Source organism: Chroicocephalus ridibundus, chromosome 2, assembly GCF_963924245.1.
Source record: "Chroicocephalus ridibundus chromosome 2, bChrRid1.1, whole genome shotgun sequence".
Taxonomy (NCBI): domain Eukaryota; kingdom Metazoa; phylum Chordata; class Aves; order Charadriiformes; family Laridae; genus Chroicocephalus; species Chroicocephalus ridibundus.
Window position 1 is genome coordinate 61,679,631 of NC_086285.1, and position 15,746 is coordinate 61,695,376.

The 15,746-nt window shown below is 41.1% G+C and overlaps 1 protein-coding gene across 2 annotated transcripts in view; it reads left to right on the forward strand.

Annotated features, from left to right (window-relative positions):
* ADCY1 (adenylate cyclase 1) overlaps positions 1-15,746 on the forward strand; it is a 165,130-nt gene that overhangs the window by 59,886 nt on the left and 89,498 nt on the right. For both annotated transcript variants that reach the window (XM_063325658.1, XM_063325659.1), the window contains exon 3: positions 6,839-6,957. In XM_063325658.1, the coding sequence (XP_063181728.1) occupies positions 6,839-6,957 (119 nt within the window). The remainder of the gene's footprint in view (positions 1-6,838; positions 6,958-15,746) is intronic.

Sequence of the window (15,746 nt, forward strand, 5' to 3'; positions counted from 1 at the left end):
GCGGGCTGAGGGTCACGCAAGAGTCTTCGACGCCAACCTTGCAGTGTCCCTCACCCTTTCAGCTCGTGTTGGCACCTTCTGTAGCAGAAGCCCCAGCAACGGCAGCCAGGAGGTCGGTATGGCCCAGAAAACTGATCCTCCGCTCCGCACACCTCCATCAGACACGTTCCCGTGGTCATCACAGTTCCTCTGCACAAACAGCGCACAAGCAGGGTTTGAGGCAAAATTCCAGTTTACAGTCCCACACCGGAATAACATGGTTCAGTGCCAGGGAGTGTGAGAAGGGACAAGGATCTGGAGTGCCATCCACGGTTACCGCTTTCCCCAGCATGAGCTTGGGAACTCTGAATCCCATTCTGAGCAAGCTCCACAAGACAGAGCTCTCTGCCAAGCCGGGCGCAGGGCCCAGGCTCCCTGGTGGGTGAGGGGAGCAGTGCCTGCAGGCTGGCTGTAAGCAGCAGTTCGGGAGTAACCCAGCAAAGCCGACTAAAAGAGACTGAGTTGCATCCGTTACAGTCCTGTTCTCATGGGATTGAAAGACATGCAAAGCAGTAAATTTTTCTGCATGACCCTTCCTCAGGTCCAGACTGTAACTTCATTCTCAAAATGAATTCCACTAGATGTGCCTATACAGTAGCATTAGAGGACAAGGAGCAATGAGATTCAAAAAAACAGAGAAACATGAGAGCCTGCATCTTTGAGGCAGTGCTACAGCTTCTCTGGTTGCTTCTCTTCCATATCTCAGAAAAAATGGCAACAAGGCTTTCTTTTGATAGAATAGTCTGCACTGACTATAAATAAGATTTCCATTTTGTTTTCTATTTACCTCATATGAAAATCTACAGGAATACAGTTTAGCATGGAGAAGCACAGCAAATACATCCCGTTTACGGGTAGACAGTTGCGAGGTGTCATCCAACTGCACAGCAGGCAATGGGAAAGAAAGAAGAGGATGCTGGCTGGGAATGCTAAGACATTTTTCTGCATTTCAGTCTCCTTTTCTGATGAAGGGAGAGTGGGTTCATAAATGATCTACAACTTGCTGAAGGAATTGGAAAATGTATCACAGCCATTTCCCATACAGATGTCAAAATAAATCATTTTGTACTATAGGAATAGAATGTGGTATTGGACTGGATAGTATTGTTTGGAGAGCTGCATGAACTGATTAAAAATCAAGGTGAAATTTTCAAAGGGATTTTGAGAAAGCCATAAGTGTCTGGAAGAAGCAATAAAACAAGACAGACAATAATTTTCAAAATAGGAGTGGAAAGGCATCTTCATTTGGAGACAGGCTTAAGAAATGTATTAGGAACATGCACTGGGAACTCCCCTAAAAGCAGAGCTGGGGTGCAGGTGGGAGAATCTGTCCAGGTCAGGGATGGGGATGGGAGAGGAAGTTGTGGTGAGAAGCCTCCAAATTGGAGAAAGCTGAATTGATCATTGGAACAGAATAGAGCATGCAGATGATGGCAACTGTTGCTGCAGTAGTGTCTGTTGTCTGCTTGCTTCTTTCCACTTCCCACTCAGGAAAGAGAAACCACACTGCTGCTAAAGGGTGCTGAGCCTTGAGCTCCCCTGCTATTTTAGAAGCCACATTTGCATATAGTAAGGTGGCAGGATGGTTTCAGGCCTCCCCAGGAAGCAACAGGCACCCTCCGCTCCTGATCCTTGTGCTATTGTCCCCCTTGGTACACAACGGTCAGGAGGGACCTCTGGAAATCATCCAGTCCAACCACCCCCTCAAAGCAAGACTGCCAGCAGCACTAGGTCTGGTCAACTGTGGCTTTGTCTAGCCAAGTCATGAATAACTGCAAGACTGTTAAAGTGTTTCCTCAGGTCCAACCTGGAGTCAGAATTGCAGTACAGGAGCTTGTACTTGCAATTAGAGTTGAAAATGTTCCAAACAACAAGTAGTTATATAGGGTCTTTTTGGCTATTAACAATGGGAAACATTTATTTTTTTTTCTTAATTTCTCTGCCTTTGCATATTTCACTTCTTTGTCATGTGCATAATGGTGCTAGTTGTTGATAGCGCCAAGGTAACACTGAGCAATTCCTAACTGGCTTGGTATGCACATTTTGACTTGCCTTGAAGTCAAATGAATGTTTGTTCCTTCTCTTATTTCTAGCAAATCTTCATTGCTGTGGGAAAAAGAAATCTGAAGGTTTTACTAAATCGAGTGTCCTTTTCAAAATTAACTAAGTCTTCATTAATGGTGCAGAAATCCTCATTAATAAGGATACGACAGTTGGCAAAAGCAGCCCAGTTTGGCGTTCCAAATCCCAGGCTAGGACTGGCATTTTAAAATACAAATTTAATGAAAAATGATGTGAATGAAAGAGCTATAGATCCTCATCTGTTATTTTATTTTCTTGGTGAGATTTGTGCAGGGAATGCAAAATCATTGACAGACAATTACAATTTCTGAAAAGAATCTTTTGTTTCAACATGGGATTTCTGTTTAGACGGTGTTAATGCTGAGTGAAGATTTCCAGCAGGAGAATAAGGGAGTGCAAGTTCCTAAAACAGCATAAGTTGGTCAAAGGGCTGAGATTTAATTTTCTGGGTAGAAACCAGCTGTAATAAGGCGAAACAGCATTGTGGATCGGTGAGAAAGGTGAAAACGTGGAAAGATTTTTCTCTCTATTAGGGCTTGTGTTTTGGAATATGCCACATGTTGAGGCTACATCAGTACAATATCTTTTGTCACCAATAAGAAGGTCTGCAGCATGAATGTCGTTTTATTCTAGTCAAAGTTGTTGCTAATTGATTAGTCCTCCCTGTCTCACTCTTTCAATTTTTTTCTGTCGCCACCCATCCCCGTCAGAGGCAGCAACCACTCAAGCATGAATGTCACCACAAACGTGGCCGGCCTTGCTTCAGTGCTGTCACTTGTTCCATTCAATGCACTCTGCAGCCGTGTACATCTAGTTTTCTTTTTAGTCCGGTTTTCAGATTATTTTTATAACCAGATCAGCCATACAGGAGCAAATGAAAAAAAAATCAGACAACTATGGTAGGACTTGCTGAATATAGATCCAGACGGAGCCCTTTCCCAAACCTTCCAATGTCTGTATTTGGTATACACGCTCACAGCTCCAAACCTGTGAGTCCTTGATCATTCCTTAGGCCAACCTGAAGGGCAATACCACTTTGCTTGACAAGATGAGATTTTGCCCAAAATAAAAGCGATTTTTCTTAGATTTTTTTATAGCGAGCTAGAGGCTGTCTTTCATTTATTTTCAGTGCTTCGATACTTTCCATTGTGGGGTTGTTTCTTACATTTTCCAGACTCTCTTCCAGTGACAATTCTTTACAGCCGTGATGCTGCTTCCCTTCTTGGCCTGGAAGGTCAGCAGCGGCTACCCTTTGAGAAAGCTGTAATTGAGTCTTTCTTTGCTTGGTCAGTCTGCGGCTGCTAACCCTCTTTGTAAAGACTCTACAGTTCTTCCTCAGTAATCCATCTTTTCTTTTTTTTTTTTCTTTTTTTTCTTTTTTTTTTTTTTCCATCTCTAATGAAAAAAGGCAAGCCACTACAATTTGATATAGGATTTTCATAACCTCCCTTCAGGTCTTGCAATAGTCAAGCTAACACATGTAGGAATCACCATATTTGTAGCCTCCCTTAATACCTCTGACATCTACAGGTTTCAATGCTGTCAAGTGCTGCATCCTGTAGCTCTTCAGTGTTCACAGTTATTCCTTCCCTGTTTTCTGTGCTATTTGCCATGCACCGCAGAAGTTATCTGCGAGTTTTTTATTCACACCCTGTATGGTAATTGAGTTTACAGGCCACAGAACTAGTCAGTCAGCACTGGTCTCTGTAAGAGTCTGTCGGTATAATTTTCATCTGGTTAGTTGTCTCTTTGTATTTTAGTCTAACTTTCTAGGAAACGGAAGCTGAAACCCCACTCTTTCTCCGTAACTGCTTTGGAATTTACTTATCCATTTCAGCAAAATGGCAAAGATCTTGTTTCATATGCTTACTTAAAGAGAAGTTACAGTGAACATTTAGTCCTTGTCAGACATCAACAAATTGGCATCCAGGATAATACTTATGAAATTCCAGCATCCTTTGGAGTTTGTACCATCTTAAGCATGAGAGAATTTAACGATCAGTCCAAACTTCTCGCTCGTGTGGATAGGCGGTCAGCTCATTTTACAACCTCAGTATATTTCAGTTAAAACAGTAAGACTGTAAAACTGCAAGACACAGGTAATGGGCAACAGAGCTTTGTAAGATCCACTATTGACAAAAATATTTGTTTTTAACCCAGATTTTGGGTTATCTAAATATAATTCTGCTGCAGAGATATAAGCATACTTAATTAAACTAACATAAAAATTATAGTATTTAACCATTTTCTACCAAGATGTGAGACTGTTTGGTTAATCTGAAAATGCATAAACTGTTAAAAAATATTTAATTCCATCATATTCTTTGCAATATTCTTAGTATACATATGAGAACAATAGGAAATAGCCTTTGTTAATGATCCTTAGCCTCAAGACCACATGAACTGCCACAAACATATGAAGGAACTTTAGGCTACAGTAAGTACCAGGGTAGTTCTGCAAAGTTTAACTTATTCCGTGGTGACATAAATATCCAATGTGTCTTCTTCCAGAAGAAACTGTAAAATTAGAAATCCTTTGAGTGTTATTTGGTATCTCTGGCTGGTGAATGTGTTCTTGTGAGCAACACAAAGCACTTGTCTCAGTGTTACTTGTTGCTCCTTATTTATTTAATGTCATTTATTAATGTCTCCTTATTTATTTAATGTCGTTGGCAAAGAAGGCCAATGGCATCCTGGGGTGCATCAAGAAGAGTGTGTCCAGCAGGTCGAGGGAGGTCATCCTCCCCCTCTACTCTGCCTTGGTGAGGCCGCACCTGGAATACTGTGTCCAGTTCTGGGCTCCCCGGTTCAAGAGGGACAGGGAACTGCTGGAAAGAGTGCAGCAAAGGGCTACCAAGATGATTAGGGGACTAGAACATCTCTCTTATGAAGAAAGGCTGAGGGACTTGGGTCTCTTCAGTCTAGAAAAAGAAGACTGAGGGGGGATCTTATCAACACTTATAAATACTTAAAGGGTGGGTGTCAGGAGGATGGGGCCTGGCTCTTTTCAGTGGTGCCCGGGGACAGGAGAAGAGGTAATGGGCACAAACTTCAACAAAGGAAGCTCCACCTAAACATGAGGAGGAAGGTCTTTACTTTGAGTGTGGCAGAGCACTGGAACAGGCTGCCCAGAGAGGTGGTGGAGTCTCCGTCTCTGGAAACATTCAAAACCTGCCTGGACGCGTTCCTGTGCAACCTGCTCTGGGTGACCCTGCTCTGGCAGGGGGGTTGGACTAGATGATCTCCAGAGGTCCCTTCCAACCCCTATCATTCTGTGATTCTATGATTTAAATAGAAGGAGGATGTGGTTTGGCCAAGATCGCCATTTCTGTCATGTCTTGCAGCTGCCATTATAGTGGCTCTCTTATCAGATAACAGAGTCACAGAATAGTTGAGGTAGGAAGGGAACTCTGGCGGTCATCTGGTCCAACCACCCTAATTTCCAGGATGGGCTGCTCCATCACTTTTCCGGGACTCAACGTGAAACTGACTGGCCTGTAGTTCCCTGGGTCCTCCTCTTACCCTTCATGAAGATAGGAGTGACATTTTCTTTCTTCCAGTCTTCAGGCACCTCTCCCAGTCACCATATTTGATCAAAGATTATTGATAGTGGCCTTGCAATGGCATTTGCCAGCTCCCTCAGTGCTTGTGGATGATTTTCATCAGGGACCACAGATTTATGTATGTCCAGTTTGCTTAAGTATTCCCTGACCTGATCTTCTTCCCCCAAGGGTGCATCTTCCTTGTTCCAGCCTTTCCTGGTGTTCTCTAGAAGCTTAGATTCCTGAATCAGATCAGATGTGGTTATGTGAATTCATTCAGACTGTTGCCATGGCTGAAGCTATCAGGTCTGATGGATAAGCTTGGAATTGCATTTTAAACGGCAAGTGTTTTCTGTGTGAAAATAAAACTTGAGTAGGTGTCTAAGGACACCTTACAACACCTAAGAAAAACTGTTGCAAGTTTGCCAGGTGGTACCTGTGGATGGTCCAGAATACATTGAAAAACTGCATAGGCCTTTATAGTCAATATTGACAAGATCCAAAATGTTAGAGGTCCTTTTTGTGCAGGTCAGTGACCCACGCAAAAAATCTCTCTGTGGTTATAGCAAGAAGAGATGTGTTTAACCCAGGGTTTTTACTGATGCATTCCATTAATGAGCAGGCTGGAACAGACATTGCCATGCTGGAGAAGATGCCATTAAAACTGTACCTTTATTACTGTTCTGCTGATTTCAGACTGTGGATAAATCTATCATCCACTCTCACTGCTTAATAACCAGCTGTCATAGTCCTTGTAATCTAACACTTTCATTAGGTTCAAAAATAGGACACAAAAAGGAGAGCAAATGATCCTGGGAAGTCTTTCCCAGACAGATAAATGCTACTAACAATAAAGTAAGTTGTTATTATTAGCATTGTGATGTTAATGAAAATTATGGACAATCATTTGCTCTTGAAGCTGGCTCTTCCCTTTCTGTATAGTGTTTTGATATTTATTTATTTATTTATTTATTTATTTTAGTGCAGAAGACTTTAAAAAGACACCCACACAAGCTGCAGAAGTTTGAGAGAAATGGTTCATAGTATTTATGCAGCAGAAATTCTCAGGAAGCAGAATAGATTAGGGAAACATTGTCTAGTTTTCTAGTTTAAAACTTCTGAATAATGGTCATACGCTGTACAACAAACCTGATGTTGTTTACATTTTCTTTTAGGAACGTCTCCTGATGAGTCTTTTGCCCAGGAATGTTGCAATGGAAATGAAGGAAGATTTTCTGAAGCCCCCTGAAAGGATTTTCCACAAGATTTACATTCAAAGGCATGACAACGTTAGGTAGGATTGATATAGCCCATGAAATAATTTAAAAGAGAGAATATTTAGTACAAATATAGTGACATGCAATTGCCGTCAGGTCTTCGATAAAAAAAATCCAACTAGTTTTGATTTGTGAAGATTTGTCATTTATGCAGAGGGGGTGAATGAACCCAGTAGACTGGACTTCATAGTCTTCTCAGAAGAAAACAGTGAATCAATAAATGGCTTAGAATAGTAGTGCTCGGGAGGCAGGCAACTTTTTTCAAGTGAGTGATCGTTCTTTTTGTAGTGTATTACGGTTTGGATGAATAGGAGTACTTATTTTGCATGATAACTTTTACACATTTATATTTTCCTGATAGTAAGATAAATGCAATAGATTTTCTGTGTAATTGCATGGAAAAACAGAAAGAAAGTGCAATGTAAACTTAAAAAAATGTGTATCTGTCCCCATCATATGAGCATTCCTCCACAGAGGTTATTGACTGAGGCTCAGTTCTACCTCTTGCTTTTGCTTAGTAACAGACTGTTGTGCAAGTGGTGTTGTGCATTCTCATTTGCTATTCTTCTCTGCCCCCCCCAAACAAATTCATTAAAGGCCTTGTCTGAATAGTGTTCTGTTATCATGCTGCCTCTGCCTACTTTTTCTTCAAGTGCCATGCTTCCACACCAAAAACAGCGTCAAAGAGGTTTACTTGGTGCAGCCCTTGCACTAAGCAAGGTGCAGGCCTAGTAAGTGATGCTGCAGAGCTGCCTTGATTTGCACCGTGTACTCATGTGGCAAAGGCTCCCTTAGCACCTCCTCCTGTCCCTCATTCACTGATAAGTTCCTTCTTTTGGGGTTCAGTCTATCTCCCATTGACGTGACTCTGTTATTTGGAAGGACCACTTCCTAGTGACTAAGCTGTTGCAACCGAAAGCATTTATGTCAATGAGGGTATCGGAGATGGCTGTGATGGGAGTGTTTAGAAGACTGACAAATTAGGTCATTTTTACAATGTAAAATTAAACACTGCTAAATTTATTCATTAGCAGCTGACTTGTTGCTAATGGTTAAATCTTACATAATGTTGATCATCATCACTGTGTATGCTTACAGTACCCCAGAGCTGATGCTTCAAAGTTATCATTGTTGGCTTCAGTTTTCGATGATTCTCAATTGCCAAAGTCAGGCGTGAGAGCTCCTGAAAAAGAGAATCCAAGATCGGAGTGGGCTGTCTTCCTCCTTCTCCAATTTTCCTTGTCTATGCCTCATGCTTTTATGCTTTTTCTTCCCCCACCCCTCAGCCTCCCTCACCACCATTTGTTTTTTTTCCTTTTTCTTGTCAGTCTTCCATCTTTGGATGATGTCCTGTCTATTTGCAGTCACTTGTGCTTATCTTGTGTGCTGCCTGCCAGATTTTTGTTCCTTGGGTGCCTTCTACTACCTTTGTTTGTCCCTTTGGTGATCACATTGCTTATATACTTACAAAAATTGTGTCTAGTTATGCCGTCACGGTGCTATGAAATATATATTTACTACTATTGGTTGCACTTATATTCAGGTTCAAGGCAAGCTAACGTTAATTATATCCTGAGCAGTACATTTATACCTTGTATGTGTCGCAAGTCTCTGCACTGGTTACAGTGTGGGTCGTCTTCTTGAACGGCGTTGCTTTGCAGCTGGACTGCTTGATTATAGTGCTTCTGAGTCCCGTCTTGCGCTGAGATCTTTTTGAATTGTGACCTCAGGAGTAACCTTTTTTTTTTTCTTTACGTGAAATGGTGTTTCACATAACCACTAAGGCCACTGTGGCTTTCTCACTGCTTTGATGTGGAGTTCATAAAAGATTTTGAATCTGAATACCCTTTCTGGAAGGTGAATTTATTCTCTGACATCGAGAGGGTACTTCTGGGGCAAATGGAGGCAAAGAGAGATGGTCTCGTCTTAATGTCAAAGGAAAGATCCTCAGGGAAGACAACTGAAAACAGGAGACCTCTCCTCGCCATCTGTACTTTAAGAAACTGTATTACCTTTTTATTTCAGTAATGCAACTATTGTATTAAAAAAGAAGATAAAGTGGGGGGTGGGGGGGCGCACAGCGTCCCAGTAAATACCCAGCAAGCTGTTGCTAGCAGGTCCCAGTAGACCGGAGTTTCACCCCAGGAGCTGTGTAACTCTGCAGATCTGAACGATGCAGGGGAACTCCCTGCAGGTGCCACCCTGATGCCAGTGTGGAGGACAGCACTTACGGCATCCCTCCAGGAAGTGCTCCAGGTGGTCAGTGCCAATAATAAGATGTGTGCCTTACCTTTTTAAGAAAATAAAACCAACTTTTTTTACTTATGAGTAGTGGCAGCTCAGCGCTATACCAGGCAGACCTAAGAAACCATTCCCATATTCTCATGACTTGCCTTCTTCACACCAAGCAGTTCTGTAAAACAGCACTATGAAAACAAAACAAAAAAACAAACAGACAAACAAAAAGCCCCTCTGCTGTTCCAAATTCCTGGAGTTTTTAACCCCAAATCTACACAGTGCAAAATAGAAAATGAGCTGCACTTTTATCCTTCCTATTGCAATGCTTTCTTTTTTCTCCTAGCAAATATCTGGAAGTGTCAGAGGATTATCCTCCAGAAAGGATAGGCTGGAGGAGGGAGACATGCAGTTAGTAAACTGCATGATTTTTCCACTCCTCACCTATTAAAAAAACAAAAAACAAAAAACCCAACAACAAAAAAAATCTCAGCAGTAACAAAATGCATCTGTTTCAGTCTTCTAAGTAGCTGCCTGAAAAAAAAACAACAGGCTTTAAGCACTAGATCTTACATGTGAAAAATAAGAGATTGATACAACTACCTTCCCTGTCTTCTCCTAGAAAAACACAGGGGGATACATTACAGTGGGGAGATACATATATATACACACACAACCGCAAAAAGTGAATGATGGACTGGGACAAGTTACTGGCATATTTCAGGTACACCATGGCAACAGCCCTGGTTTATCAATTAGTTGGTAAATATTTCAGCAACTATCAAATAGTTGTTGAATGATTGACTGCAACTGACTGCACCTCTGAAAGGGAATGGAAACACGCCTCTCCATGTTGAGGGCAGAGTCCTAGTGTTGTGTCGCACTTCACTGAGCTCTTCCCAGATCTGTAGTAAAGCGATGAGTTTATTTTGCTTACAGATAACTCTCTTCAGTTAGAAATCACTTCAGACCTCCATCTTAGTACCCAGTATTTTATTTTTCTTTCTGCAGTACAAAGCATTAAACTCCTTCAAGATCAACTGAAGATTTCTGTGTGGAGTGGGGACCAGTTTAAAACTTGCTTTATATTTCCATTTGGGACTGTTTGTTCTAATGGCATCAGTGAATATGGCCCATAAAAGAGCACTGATTAGATGGCTTCCTATGCAGAACGACAATGCCATCAAAGGAACTTGGAAGGGCCCTGGAAACTGTAGTGGTTTGTGGGGAAAAACCCTTTTCTCTTCCAAAATGCTCACATTTAGCAAACGAAAAATTCCTGCTAAGAAAGACAAGTACAAGCTCCTAACTTGGTGAAGGTCTGTTACAAAACTTTACTGGAAGTGCCAGAAGTGCAGAGGAAGGCTGAAAGCTTGAACCCTCCGTGTTCCTCCAATGCCAGAGCTTGAACTTTAATAATTTAGTGCCAATAGAAGCAGATCCTTTCCAGAATTCACGTGCTTACTGCTTGAGCTTTGCAGAAACAAATACTGATGGTCCACAATTTGAAATATTGGTTAGCTACTTGATATATTTCTTTTCTCATTCTGTAACTCTATTTTTTATTTAGCTTTTATTTTTTTAAATTAATTGCTCTGAATATTTTGTTTATGTCAGCTTTTTATCAACTTTATTTGCATTGTTCCCCCTTCCTTTTATTTGGTTTCTCCTAATCCAGTTTTGTGGTGGTTCTGTAATATTTTTTTTTGCATTATTTGAAGATTAAGTGAAACACACAGAAAGAACTGCTTTTTTCTTCTCTCTCAAAATCCATTAACTGTTAACTTTTGAAGAGCATCAAAGCTCTCTGTTCAGCAGTTTCATGTCAAAAGAAAAAGATCACTAGGCCCAAATTCACCTTACTTTTGGAAGTGAAATAATGGTACAAGAAAAGGTTGTTACCCATTCCAACCCTCTGTATGTATTTGTGCCTGAGCTAAAAGGAAGAAGAAATCTTTCCCAGCCAAGTTTTATTATCTCCTGTGTACACTCTGTAAAGGGTAGTGGTTAAAACAGAATGTATTTATCTATGGAACCTTCCCAAAGAAGAGGTCAAAAGGAATCACAGAATGGTGGGAAGGGTCCTTAAAGATCATCTAGTCCCAACTCCCCTGCCATGGGCAGGGACGCTTCCCACTAGACCAAGTGCTCAAAGCCCCATCCAGCCTGGTATTGAATTGTCACAAGGTGATGAAAATCATTCCTTTGCCAACAAATTCTTTAATGTACAGACATGCTGCTTTTTTCCCCCTATGTTTTGTTTTGTCAAAGAGGAAGAAATAAGACTTTTTGCTACATTGTAAAATTTTTGAACATAATTGCTGTACAGTAGGAAACGAGTGCATGTGTTTTAAATGGAAACAAACAACTTAATGCAAATGAAATATGCAAACAAGACATGAAAATACACCCCCAAAATTATTGTAGCGTGAAACCAGTGAGGACACAAAATTCAAGCAATAGGAAGGTAAAATAATCGCAACCAGTATCATATCTGTACTTCATCAGAAGGAAATAGTCCATACACAGTTCAGGAGCCTTTCAACACAGTATAGGTATTATCTTACTGGGGTGACCCCAGCCAAGGTCACAATGAAGAATGTGAGAACCATATGTCAGCTTACATGTGAAGACTTCGCAACAGAACAGCTCTTCTCTGATGCTCAGGAGTATGGTTTATAAAATGCAAGACACAGCTCTTCCCTAAAATGAGGTTAAGTAATGTAGGATTAATATTTCCTTTTCTTATCCCTTGTCTCACCCTACAGGGTTGAGGAATTTACAGATTGCATATATATGTGCAGTGGCTACTGTAAAAATACACTACCCCTGACTCAATTTCTCCATGCAGCTATAATTAAATTAAGTAATTTCAAGTCGTGTTTCAGCTCAAATATATGACCCTCAACACATTTTGGTTTTTGTCTCTTTCAAAATGAACTTTTCCCACTCCATTAGATATGAGTGGAACTGTTTCAACAGATGCATGGATGAGGATATGCTTTACTTTGTATCTTAAAAGACAACTTCTCACTGGTCTATAACTCAAAGAACATTCAATAGATAAATAGAAATTGCACATTGAACTGCTACCAATTTTTTGAGCCTCTGGTACAGCAGTTTCATTTAGCCTAATTTTTACTAGGGTGAAATAGAACTGGCTGCTAAGAAGAGATATTAATTTCAGACAACACACTGCTCCATTCAAAGCTACCACTAAAAAGATTCCTCATGGCCATTTAGAGGTTGTTGTGACCCACTCTGAGGCCAGAGCACCGCCTGCAGCTATTTATATGCAAATATTTCTGATCTGTCCTGTCTTCTAGAAAGCAGCAGAACTCAAAAAAAATTTGAATTTAACTTACCTGTTTCGATGCTTTAAAAAGCCGTGATCACGATGCCTATCACGGCTTTTGTATATAGGTTTTATGAGCTCATAAGGCTTCGCAGTGAACATTCATTTCATGAATGACCGTTTTGCAAAAACAATCCTGTCTTTGTTTTTAATTTTAACAGCCCCCTTTAATTTCTTGAGAGCACTTGTTTCTTCATCATCACAGTGAATTATAGATAAAATTATTAATAATTTTCCCTTATGGTTGATCTTTAAGGAAAAAAAAAACAAACTCACCACCCTACACTTTCCTTTCTAAGGCACCATGTGCCATTAAAATATAATTCTTATAATAAGTTGTACTCTAATTAAAGAAATAACCCCAGTGGAAAGAAAAAACAGAGCGTGCAAACCCTCCTTATTTTGCTGAGTATTTGTTTATACAAGTGGCTCCGTTGAAACCAGCAGGATTATGCAAGTGCACAAAGCACATGAGTGAGTGCTGTTAAAAGTGAACATTTACCACCTACACGCTCTTAAATCTCTTGTGTAACTTGGCAGGATTTCTCTTTCTGAATGCCCCACAGAGTGACATAGAAAAGGGTTGCTCCATCAATACTCGCCGTTGGGAAGCGGCTTAAATCTCTTCAACAGAGCCACAGGCTTTCCACGCCAGGTCTCAGCAGGGGCAGCAGCTTCCTGCGGTGCTGTGGAAGGGCCGCAGTCACCGCCAGGCAGGTGCTGGCTATGCCCGCCTGCAGGGATTGCAGGGGAGAGACAGGGGAGGAAACAGGAATACAAGAGGTCCTGGAGGGATGACGCGGGGCTTGTTGACACAGAAATGCTCCAGAGAGTCAAGGAGTATGAGATAATGATGTACGTAACTTGTATGGCTGTGCTGAACCGGCTCGGCTCCTTGTTTATGACACAGATGGGAGTAATGGCTATTCGTAACGCTTTTTTTTTCCTGAAGTTGCTCACCGCAGTGTTGCTTTGCTTTTATTCAGAATGTTTATACCAGTACCAGTTAGAAATGGGCGGGGTGGGGAGGGTGTGCATTTTTGCATATCAAAGCACATACTCCAGGTAACTTTAAAAAAAATCCTGAGGAAACCTTCACTATCAGTTCAAATCATAGAATGGTTTGGATTGGAAGGAACCTTTAAAGATCACGTAGTCCAATTCCCCCTGTCATGGTCAGGGTCATCTTTCACTAGATGAGGTTGCTCAAAACTCTGACCAACCTGACCTTGAACACTTCCAGGGATGGAAGTGTACTATGACAGCATTACAGTGTTGGTGGATCTGGGAAGAGCCACTGACATCATCTACAAGGACTTGTGCAAAGAATTTGACACTGTCCCACACAACATCCTTGTCTCTAAATTGGACACATGGATTTGATGGATGGACCAATCAGTGGATAAAGAATTGGCTGGATGACCTCACTCAAACCTGGCCTTGAACACTTCCAGCGATGAGGCATCCACAACTTATCTGGCCAACCTGTTCCAACCTGTGTCTCACCACCCACAGAGTAAAGAATTTCATCTGTCATATTATTAATGAAAAAATCGGATAGCTTTCTGTCAGAAATAAGCTCATTTTCCTATCATATATAGAAAGGCAACTACGAATATGTAAGAAGGACAGGCCATGTTTTCAGTGGGGGGTGTTTAAGCTGCAATCTAGCAGTCAATACCTTAAAAAAATGTTAAAACTTAAATATTATTGTTCAAAAAAACAACTAGTTTTAAGCTTATTTTACTGAATGAGAGTAAGGCCAGTCTAAAGTTTCAGAAAATAGCCACCAGAAAGCTGGAGTCGAAACTGGGTTTTAGCCTTGCTCTGGGAGCGCTGCAAGAAAAAAGGCAACGCCAGCCCATGTGCAGCTGCACCAACACGCAGTTATTAGCCGTGAGCAGAAGGTGTTACTGGAGCGATGGGGGTTTTAACTCATGGAAAGGGTAACCATAAGCTGTTACCTGGAGAGAGAAAAACAGTAACAGAAGTGTTTCTTGCATCTCAAATGAAGCAATCAGAAGGAAAGATTTCGAACGAGTCTCCTACTGCTGCTGTCTTGCGCTTTAGTAATACTCAGTATATCTTCTGTAAGCAAGCAGGCAGCGTTAGGAGCAAGCAAACCTCTAACCCAGCATAGCACTGCTCCTGAAACACAATGGCATCACACAGACTTTAAAATCAAGAGCAGAGCAGAAGTTTGACAAAGCTCTGCTCAATAATTGATTATTTTTTTCCCGTAGGATTTAATTAGAATATTGACATGCTGTTGTGAGGCTAATAACTTGTCTGTCTAAAAGCCAAAGTGACTTAAGTTTTTGACGTATTAGCCAAAACTTCCTGGTCCTGTGAATTTCCTGGTAAAATCCCGGTATGACTGAAAACTACAGGATGCGTGCTGAATATCTCAAAGAGAACAGGTTGGCAGGGTTTTTGGTATAGCACAGAAACAAAGAGAATAATAGCTCTTTGGGGTCCCTTTGCTCAGTTGTGGGATGGAGGAAGAAGAGCATTGCTGAGCCCCTGGGGAATGAGGCAACACCAGGCTTAGCACTGTAATAACGATTTAGCCTTGCTAACCATCACATTTACATCACTTGTCGCGGAGAGCGGTGCTTGAATCGTGTGATAGCTATGCTGTTGAACAAACAGAAGTAACCTTTGTCCTTTGTTTTCACTTTCTTTCCACTTCAATGTCTCTTCTTTCTCTAATAGTTGCAGTTTAATTGAGATTGGGGTTTTTTTTGGTTTTTCACCAGAGTGCCCCCATGGCATTGTTAAGATTTCTGTGGAATTAAAGCAGGGAGAGTCATATCCCTGAATGGTCGTTAAGAGAAACAATTGTTAATGGGTAGCTTCTCACGTCTTGTTTCTATATATGTTAATACTTTTTTTTTTTTTACATAAAATTAATTGGCAATAGCTGTGAAGTGCCCCTTAGTATACCATACTATTATGAGGTCTCTTTCATGCATAAATAAGCCCTAATTTACTCTAGATTAATCCTCCTTGAGGATGTGAACCTCCATGGCAATTAGTGGTTAAGTTACAGTGAACCAAGGCTACTTTGCTGTTGACACTTAACACTGATGTCACTCCTGTAGTTGCTTTGGCTGAACCTTCCCGAGAATATCAATGTTAGACATGGCTACGCTCAAGACTGTCGGTATTTGTGTGTGAATAATATATCAGAATTGAAGGAAATGGAATTTCAGT